Below are 9,603 nucleotides of genomic sequence, written 5' to 3'. Positions count from 1 at the left end.
AATGAAACACAGAAGAAGTGGGACGTGTCGAAGGCTTGTGTTTTCAGAGAGAGGCCTGGGAAGGCCTTACTCAGTGGGTGCCGGCCGAGTCAAGACCTGCAGGAAACAAGGGAAGGAGCAAGAGCATTTCTGGGGGAGGAGCAGCAAGGCGGGCAGGGGCCGGGTGGGACCAGGATGGGCCGAGCTGGACGTGCTGCCCGCCCCTCTCCGCAGGCCATCCTGCCCCTGATGAAGTTCCTGGAGGTGGAGCTCTGCTACATGAACACCAACCTGGTGCAGGAGAACTTCAGCAGGTCCGCAGCAGCGCTGCCCCCGGCGCCCACACTCACCCCTGCCCCACCTGCCCCCCTTTCCTGCCTCCGCATCGTTCCCAGGGGAGGAGGCCACCAGCCTCTGCTTTAGTGCTTGCTCTAGGGACAGGGAGCTCACTTCCTGATGTCCTTTCTCCATGAGCCCCGGGCCATCCGGCCTGGCAGACTGCCCCCCTTAATGTCATGGGCAGCTGGCATTCCTCTCCCATGATTCAGGGGCAGTGGGGGATGAGGTCAAGGGCGTGGGGTCTGGACAAGCTGGATTCAGCCTTCAGCTTCGCCGCTGCTGGAGGATGCTCTTGAGTGGATTACTGTATAGTCTTCTGTGTAGATGATCGTAGTTCTGGCCTCTATTAAGGACTAAATGAGTCACTGAAGTGCTGAGAGCAGAGCCTGTACAAAGGAAGGGGTCAGTGATGATGGTGATGGTGCCAGATCCTCCAGGCGGTTGCAGGCCCTGCCCCCTGCTCCACTCCTAGTGATGGGGGCTGGGGGGCGCAAGAGCACACTTTTTAAAAAATATATATATATATGCTGTTATTGATTTCAGAGAGGAAGGGAGAGAGAGAAACATCAATGATGAGAAAGAATCATTGATAGGCTGCCCCCTGCATGCCCCCACTGGGGATTGAGCCTGCAACCCAGGCATGTGCCCTGACCAGAATTGAACCTGGGATCCTTCAGTCTGCAGGCTGATGCTCTATCCACTAAGCCAAACCAGCTAGGCCAGAAGCCCACCTTCTTTATTTCTTAAGCCATAGAATGCCAGTTTTGAGCTTTGATTTTCACCTAAAACGGAATTTAATCTCCACCAAGATAGGAGCTTTACTCTCCACTGTCTCAAAAGCCCTTAGAAGTGTTTGGTGCACGAGTGTGTGACCAAGTTAGCTACTTGGAATGTAGACCTCCTCACTCTCCACTGCACGTTTTCGTACTTAACCGCCTGGCTCCACTTTGACACGTGAGAGTTCAGCTATTTCAGGTGGTTATTGGGCCTGTGGCTTGGCTACTACCTTTTCCTCCCAACCGCTAGCAGATGCTTCTCCATGCGGCGGGCTGAAATCCTATTCGTTTTGGCCACTGCCATCTTGATCCACGATCAGTCATGGGGAGCAGCCTCCCCGCCCCTTGTTTGTTGGGGGTTGATAATCCTGAGGAGGCTTCTGCACGAGGTTGGGAGACATGCTGGGTAGGACTGGCCCAACTGCCCGCCCCCTGCCCTCAGGAGGCCAGCCCTCACTCCCTAGCTCCCTGCCAGGGCCCTGGCCCCAGTGTCACCTGTGAAGCAGGTGGGGGGTGAGGTGAGGAGGAGCTGTGGATGGGCCTGGGTCCCATGAGGTCCTTTCTCAAAAGCATCTCTGCTTCCCCCTCTTCGTCTTTCTGTCCTGTGTCTGGCATCCCGCGGCCCCTCACCCAGCCTTTTGACCCTGCTCTGGACCCACACGCTCACGGTGCTGGTGGAGGTGGCCACCGCCCAGCGGAGCTGCCCCCTGGCCTCTAGGAGGCTGAAGATTGCGCTGCAGGTAAGAATCCAGTGACGCAATGATATCCCTGTTGGTGTGCGCGGGGTCACCTCTGATGTGTCTGCTCATCCTCTAGAACCTGGAGATCTGCTTCTATGCCGAGGGCTGTGGTCTGCCGCCCGAGGCTCTGCACACGGCCACCTTCAAGGTACGGGCCTTTCGTGGGTCTGGGGTGGGGGGAGGCGGCCCTCCTGTGCTCACCTGTGTCCAGGAGAGCTACATAACCACAGTACCTAGCACCAAATGAAAACGTGGGCCCGTTTAGCTCTGGCTGGTGTGGCTCAGTGGGTAGAGCCTCAGACTGAAGGATCCCGGGTTCGATTCCGGTCAAGGGCATGTACCTCGGTTGCAATCCCTGGACCTGGGTCACGGTGCGTGCAGGAGGCAACCAATCGATGTGTCTCTCTCACATGGATGTTTCCCCCTCTCTGTCTCTCCCTTTCTTCCACTCTCTCTAAAAATCAATGGGAAAATCTCCTGGGGTGAGGATTAACAAAACAACAAAAAAACCGTGGGCCTCATTTTCCAAAAAAAGGAAACAGCAGCAGCAGAACATTAAGCCAGGCGTGAGGGTCTGAGCATGTGGAGGGGGTGCTAGGGTGGCTCGCCCCTCTGCCAGGCAATCCTGAGGGTGTGTCCCGGCCAGCGGTCCCGGCGCCCAGAGCTTTCCATGTCAGATTAACGTCGCCCTCTGGGCTGCGAGCTCCCGGAGGGCAGCGCTGGGCCGAGGCGGAGGGTGACAGTGCAGGTGACTTCTGGGCTGGCCCGTTCACAGGACCTGCAGAGGGACTTGGAGCTGCAGGCGGCCTCCAGCCGCGAGCTCATCAGGAGGTACTTCAGCAGCCGCCTGGAGCAGCAGGTGAGGGAGGCCCCTCCACCTGGCGCCCCGGCCCGTCCCCGCCCGCCCCCGCCCCCGCCCCCGCTGACGCGCACGTGCCCCGCCCCTAGGCCGAAACCACCACCGAGGAGCTCGGGGCCGTGACCATCAAGGCTTCCTACCGCGCCTCCGAGCAGAAGCTGCGCGTGGAGCTGCTCAGCGCCTCCAACCTGCTGCCCCTGGACGCCAACGGTGAGTGCAGGCTGCCCGCTGGCCACGCCGGGTCCCGGGGGCTCTGCTCGCCCAGCGGGAGCACTGGGTGCACTTCCTCCGGATGACCGGGAGGGGGCAGTGCTGCCGAGCAGGGCACAGCCGCAGAGAGTGGAGGCTGGACAGGGGGCTGGGATATCCTTGGCCATTGTAACCACCCGACCCCCGCCACTTGCCAGGCTCCAGCGACCCTTTTGTCCAGCTGACCTTGGAGCCCAGGCACGAATTCCCCGAGCTGGCTCCCCGGGAGACCCAAAAGCACAAGAAGGACCTTCACCCGCTGTTCGATGAGACCTTTGAATTGTGAGTGGGTCCCACGCTCGCAGCGCTAACCCAGCCCTGGACCAGCTCCCGCTGACTGGGCCCAAGGGGCTCCCCTGAGGTGACCTCGTTTGGGTCCGTGGGAAGGGCACCTGGGACAAGGGTTTGCTGGCATCAGTCCCCAGCCTGCTCCCCGGGAGGGGCAAGGCTGCTGGGGGAGACTCCCCGTGTCACTTCCAGGGAAGGGTCCTGACCTGAAGTCCTCTGTTGCCCAACACCAGCGACGTCCCCTGGTTTAAAGCATCGGCCCAGTCAGAGCATCAGACCATGTGGCCTTTGCAATCCCTCCCTCCCCCCAATCTGGGCGTCTTCCTCCCAGTCCTGGCCTGTCCCCAGGACCAGGAGGTGAGCCCATGAGTGGGGGTGGGTGGAGTGGCAGTGTGTGGGGCGGGCAGCTGAGCCCAACTCTGCCCCCCCACCCAGCCTGGTGCCTGCTGAGCCGTGCCAGAAGGACGGGGCGTGCCTCCTGCTCACGGTGCTGGACCACGACACGCTGGGGGCCGACGACCTGGAAGGGGAGGCCTTCCTGCCTCTGCGCTCGGTGCACGGCCTGCACGGGACTGAGGAGCCCGGGGAGGTGCCGCAGACACGCCTGCCCCTCACCTACCCCACGCCCAACGGTAGGCCTGAGCCCAGTGCTGGGGGTGCAGGGGAGGGGCAGCCTGTCAAGGCTCAGACTGAGGCCCCCGGAGGGGAAGCCATTGGAGCCAGCGTGGTGGCTGATGTTGCTGAGACCTCTGGGTCAATCAAGAAGCCAGCGTAACTGACGCCAGGCCAAGTGTAGTGACTCTGGTGGGGGAAGGTCACCACATTTACCTGGGGAGGCCCATCTTGCTAACAGGAGGTCACCTTTGTGCACGTATGGGCCAGTTCTACTTCCTTGACATATATTAACTTTTTCAATCCGTACCACCACCCAATGAGGCAGATACTATTATTGCTATTTTATAGACAAGTAAACTGAGGCACAGAGGTTAGCTAGCCTGAGGTCCTCATATTAGAAGGTAACAGTCGCCTGCTGTCCCCTGCACTACCCAGGCACTGCCCCCCCCAACCTAACCCCCAAACGCCTCTCTTCACAGGGGACCCAGTCCTGCGGCTGCTGGAGAGCAGGAAGGGGGATCGTGAGGCCCAGGCGTTTGTGAAGCTGCGGCGGCAGCGAGCCAAGCAGGCCTCCCAGCATGCCCCACAGCCTGGGAGATAGCGTGGAGGTTGGGCCCCTGGTAGGGACAGGCTTTCCTGGGAGGTCTGGGTTGTCCCCACCGCAGTGCAGCCCTCCGGCCTGGCTTAACACTCAGAAGGGCTCTGCCAGGCTGGAAGGCCGAGTGCAGACCCCTCTGGTCTCCTGCCAGAGCAGGGCCCACGGTGCTGGGGACACCACCAGCAGTATTTATACTACCCCCCCCCCCCCCCGCCTCAGCCTTGGCTCAGCATTCTCTGCCAAATCCCAGCACCAGGGGTGGGGAGGCGGCTGTGCATCTCCTGCCCCTGCTCCTTTGGGAAGTGCTGGCAAAGCAGGGGCTCAGCCATCTGTCCCCCCGGAAACCTATTCCAGCCACTGGGTGTGGGGGGGTAGGCTCCCTTGGGCCTCTTCTTCAGCACCCCCACTCAGACTCATTGGGGCCAGGGCTGTGGGCAAAACTGCCCTGGGGGCTGGTAGCCATAATGAAGGAGCCCAGGTCCCCTCCTGACGGGGCTGCCAACACCCAGGCTACGAAGCCTGGAGCCAGGGACCCGGCTCTGCCAGGAGAGAGCTGGCAGGCAGGGGGGCTGCCACGGAGGGCGGAAGCAGAAGGGACAGCTTGGCTAACCATATCTACTGAGGACATCTCATCCCCGAGCCAGTACTGGCCACCTAAAAATGTTCTTAGCAAAAATAAAAAAATCGCAATCCATCGTCCTTAGAAAACATGCTGTTGGCCTACAGTGGGGCCCGGGTGTCAGGTCATACAAACCCCCGCCCAGCCTGCAGGACACCTTGGGCTGCCCCCACCCCGGGGCTTGGCCCACCCTTCTCCCCCACGTCACAGGCAGGGAGCGAGTGTGGGGCAACTGGTATCACTGATATTTGGGCCAAGAGCTTTGAACAGAACACTACCAGGCACACCCATTTCTGTGGTCCTGCCCCGCACAGGGGCCGGGAACTCCAGGGGGAGCACCGGGAGCGGGGAGCCTCCCGGGGCTGAGCGGCTGCTCTGCACAGCAGGGCTTAGAGGAGCGGGTCCCAGCCCTGCCGGGGCAGTGGCCTATGTGCTGGGAGGCAGCGCCTGAGGCCCGGTTGTCATTCTAGCTGCATGACCCTCGTCAGTCCCTTACCCTCTGTGAGCCTGCACAAGGGTGTCGTGGGAGGTCTGAGATCGCTCCACAGCCCTCTTCAGCTTTGAACTTCTGAGGCCACACAGAGAGGAGCCCCTCAGCTGTTTTCTCACACCCACCTACCAGGCCAGCTGAGAGCAGGGGAGGGAGGCAGTGGTTCAGAGGCTGGGACTCGGCCCTCAGGGGGCAGGGTGGAGGGCGGGACATCTTCTCTGGGCCTGCCTTTCTCTTCATGTTTTTATGAGAAGCCCTGGTTTCCTCCGAGAAACCACTAGGGCCCTGTGTCCTTTGGGAAACAAATAAACCAGTGGCAGCTGTCCATCGAGCCCTAAAGAGGAGTCGTAGGGCCAGGAGGTCTCTGTCTGGGCTCAGGGTCCCCACAGCAACCACAGAGGCCTGGGAGCCCTTGGACCTCTGCAGGCGCCCAGCCTCAGCTGGGGGGGGGGGTGAGGGGGGTGGGGGGAATAGCTGGGGTACAAGCTGTTTCCTCAGCTGGGGCAGAGCTCCCAGCCCAGGTGGGGGCCAGGGCCCTGGCAGGCACAGCTGAGCTGGCCCACCCCCTCGTCCAGGGGCCCTCAGCTGGGGCCGAACTGCCCTCGCCCCATGCAAACAAGCTACCATTGCAAGTTCATATTTTATGGTGGATTCGTTTGGAGCTTTGTTGATTTTTGCATTTTTGTAAAAAAAGAAAGTTTTCACTTAATTCATTGAAAGCCCTTTCGTGCTGAGCACAAGGGGGGCTGGGGCCCGAGCCCTGCGGCGCTCTTGCTCCCACCCCAGACACCCAGCGCCGGCAGCGGGTGGCTGCCCTGCGCCACTCCGCCCTCCACCCGCTGCATCTGTCTGTACAGAACAATTTTAAAATGGAAGCTAAGACACACTATACATCGGACAGGCACGCACACACATGCACACGGGCGTCCGGCCGAACCGGCAGGACGTCAGCTGCACTCAGAGAGCACCAAGGAATGCATTCGGAGCCCCTCCTGGCGGAGGGAGGGCAGGGCCTGAGCCCCCTGGTCCTCAGTCCGCAGCCATCAGGGGGGACAGCTGAAGGCAGCAGGGGGTGACGGAGAGGGCAGTGCCAGCCTGGTGGGTGGCCCTGGGGCCAGGGAGGCTGCTCTGGGGACGGGGGAGGACTGAGGCAGACCCCCTGCCTCAGGAACCTGAGGGGTCCAACTCCCAGGCCTTGACCCTCGAGGGCTTCAAGGGCCTGGGGTTGGGAGCGGGGCTACTTGGGCCTGCCAGCCCCCAACTAAATATGCATTTGGTAAACCCAGGAGCCAGGCTGGCCTGGACCCCAGCACTCCCCTCAGGCCTCACAGCCAGAAGCAGGTCTACCTGGGCCTCCAAGCCCCTGGCCCTGGCCTAGGAGGTGGGGGACCAGGGCCTGCCCTGAAGGCCTCTCCTCTCCCCTCGGCCCCTTCTAGCTTCCCACCTCCCCTGCTCAGGCCCCAGGAAAAGTTAAAAATAGTTAGTCCTGCATATAAAAGAGACAAACGAACTCCCTGCCGGAAGGCGGCAGAGAAGAGGGAGGGGGAGGTGGGAGTGGGCAGGGGAGGACTGCAAAATAGTTTCTTCTTTTAAAAAGTGCTTGGTAAGTCTGTTTTAAAGTGTGTGTCTATATCTACACACAGATATACACACAGACACTGTCACACTGCTCGCCCACGCATACCTGCACACGCACGGAGATGTATACATATACATAATCATATACATATACATACATACATACATACATACATATATATATATATATATATACTTTAAAAAGTCCTAGGTGGGAAGATGTGAGCCAGGCCGGGGCCGGGCCTGCAGGGTCACGACTGGAGGGCGTGGGCCCGGCCTGGCTGGCAGACGGGGCACTCGCTGCCCTCGGCACACAGCTCGCACAGCACGGCATGTTGGCACGGCAGCACCGCTCGGTTCTGCTCCTGACACTTAAGGCATTTCACCGACTGCATGTGGAACACGGCCTGCGGGGAAAGGGACATCGTGGTCACTGGCCTGGCCTTGGGTCAGTAAACTGAGGCACAGTGCTCAAGAGGCATGTGTGCAGGCCCTGGCTGACAAGTCAGGGTCAGGGTCAGGGTCAGGCCGATCACATCATCTCAAGACTCCAAATTTCCGCTTTGGCTGTGGGCTCAGTGGGGGAGTCGGAGCCCGGGGGAGGGAGGGCCAGGCTGCTCTGCGGCCCCATCCCGAGGGCTTTTCCTCGCACTGATATTGCAGTGACCCTAGGTCCCCAAACGAGGACAACGGGGCCTGGAGAGGGCAGACAGCCCTGAGGGGGCATGGCCACCTGTGAGTGTCTGCTGTTCTCCAGGACCCCCAGCCTCCCCCATGCCCTGTGCGCCGCAGGATGCAGCCAGGGTAGCCCTGGGGACCTCCCCATTCTGGAACGTCTGCTGGTTCGTGCAGAGCTCAGAGAAGCCATCAGGGTGTGACTTAGGTCAGCGCCTGCCCTCAAAGTGCTGGGGTGGGCGCGGACCCACCTCCTGCTTCCTCCCTCCCCAGTGAGTGGCGTTCCCTTCCTAGCTCCCCTCCAGCAGGATGGCGTCCCCGGAGCAGTGAGGACCCACCCGCGTCCAAACACTGGCTGTGGCCTCGGATACCCCCACCCAGTGTTCCCTGACCTCCTGGGCTGACCTTGTCCACTTGCTCTAGGCGGGCCCGCAGCTGCTTTTGGAGGGAGTAGAGGGTGGAGAGCGAGAGGGCCTCCAGGTCGGAGAAGGCGGGCAGGGCCTGCGGGTCGGGCCCTGAGTGTAGCCGCTCTAGCTCCTCCCGCAGCTTCTGCACCTGCACCTCCAACGCGTCCCGCTGCTCCTGGGCCAACTCACACTCGGCGCCCGCCGCACTGGCCCGCTCACCAGCCTCCTCTGCCTCCTTCTTCCAGGCATCACAAGCCTGTGGGCCAAACACGCAGCACCTGGTCACGGTGGCCCCTGCCCCCCTGTCCCCTGGGAGCGGAGCACTGGGAGCCTGTATGAGCCACTGTGGCTGCGGGGCCTGCTGGGGAGCTGGGTCAGCTGTCTGGGGAGGGGGCAGGGAGGAAGCTGACGCTGCCTGCAGAGAAGGGAGGTTCAGGACCTGCAGGAGACCCTCTGTGGACAGGGAAGGGGGCTGGGCCCGGAACAGCTGCCCCTCGACAGAGGGCCCATCTCAGAACCTAGAACCTGGACGCGAGCCCTGGAGTCAGGGCTTCTTAGGAGAGCCCAAGTGGTGCTGGGACCAGACCACGTGAACAGCTCAGAGCTCCAGGTCTGGGGCACCAGCCACCCAGGCTCCTGCCGGGGGAAGGAGAACAAAACCAAGTTTCTGCTCTGTCCTCCAGGGACCCCGGCCTCCCACCCCCCGTGCCCTGTGTGAGGGACACAAGCTGGATGCCACCAGGCCCTGGGGAGGGTGGGCGTGGGGGCCCGTACCTGCTTGGCCTGCTTCCAGGACTCCTCCCACTGCTTGATGGTACTGTTCGCTTCCTCGAGCTCCTGCCGAAGCCGGGCCAGCTCGGCAGCCCCGGGTCCTGACAGGAAGGCAGGGGATGTGCCCGGGGAGAAGCTTCCAGAGGCAAAGTGCTCCCAGATGCTGCTGTTCATGCCGTTCAGACCTGCCCCAGGGAGGGGAGGAAGTTCAGTGCTCTGGAGGCCCACCCGGCCCTGCCAGGGCTCCCGGGGCCTCGGTGCCAGGCTCTGCCAGTGCCAGGCCGGAGAGTCTGGTGGGGACCTGTAGGTGCTGCAGTTGGGTCAGACCTACTGTGATGCCACCTGCTACTTATCAGCTGCCACTTAAATTGTGAGTCTCAACATCCTCATCTGCAGGATGGGGTGACTCGGCCCTGGGGCGCGCTGCAGGGAGAGCAGCCTGTAAGGTGCTCATTGGTGGTGGTGACTTCAGACTACACGGAGGGAGCCTTCATGCGCCCGGGGTGAGGGCCGGGAGGGGCGTCAGGGGAAAAGACAGGCCAGGCCTCAGATGACAGCAGAGCTGCGGAGCAGGAAGAGCCAGAGCCCGCGGCCACCCCCGCTTTATGGCAGGAAGTGGA

General features: G+C 61.7%; 2 protein-coding genes across 5 annotated transcripts in view; one reads left to right on the top strand and one right to left on the bottom strand.

Moving 5' to 3' along the window:
- The window catches only part of UNC13D (unc-13 homolog D), a 12,383-nt gene that overhangs the window by 1,754 nt on the left and 1,026 nt on the right, over window positions 1-9,603 (top strand). Inside the window, exons 5-12 of one of the 2 annotated variants that reach the window (XM_014445870.2) lie at window positions 214-293; window positions 1,729-1,834; window positions 1,911-1,982; window positions 2,610-2,693; window positions 2,783-2,903; window positions 3,101-3,224; window positions 3,666-3,862; window positions 4,325-5,151. In XM_014445870.2, coding sequence (XP_014301356.1) covers window positions 214-293; window positions 1,729-1,834; window positions 1,911-1,982; window positions 2,610-2,693; window positions 2,783-2,903; window positions 3,101-3,224; window positions 3,666-3,862; window positions 4,325-4,446 — 906 coding nt within the window. In that variant the 3' untranslated portion in view covers window positions 4,447-5,151. Of the gene's footprint in view, window positions 1-213; window positions 294-1,728; window positions 1,835-1,910; window positions 1,983-2,609; window positions 2,694-2,782; window positions 2,904-3,100; window positions 3,225-3,665; window positions 3,863-4,324; window positions 5,152-9,603 lie in introns of those variants that run through there. The other variant, XM_023744719.1, reaches the window with a different exon arrangement.
- Window positions 6,213-9,603, bottom strand: part of UNK (unkempt family zinc finger) — a 24,902-nt gene continuing 21,511 nt past the window's right edge. For all 3 annotated transcript variants that reach the window (XM_023744718.1, XM_006103440.3, XM_006103442.3), the window contains 3 exons: window positions 8,987-9,168; window positions 8,211-8,468; window positions 6,213-7,537 (listed from right to left, as the gene is read on the bottom strand). In XM_023744718.1, the coding sequence (XP_023600486.1) occupies window positions 7,382-7,537; window positions 8,211-8,468; window positions 8,987-9,168 (596 nt within the window). In that variant the 3' untranslated portion in view covers window positions 6,213-7,381. The remainder of the gene's footprint in view (window positions 7,538-8,210; window positions 8,469-8,986; window positions 9,169-9,603) is intronic.

This window comes from Myotis lucifugus, unplaced genomic scaffold (genome assembly GCF_000147115.1).
Source record: "Myotis lucifugus unplaced genomic scaffold, Myoluc2.0 scaffold_485, whole genome shotgun sequence".
NCBI lineage: Eukaryota > Metazoa > Chordata > Mammalia > Chiroptera > Vespertilionidae > Myotis > Myotis lucifugus.
Note: the sequence above shows the minus strand (reverse complement) of the source record. Positions and strands in the feature narration are given on the sequence as shown.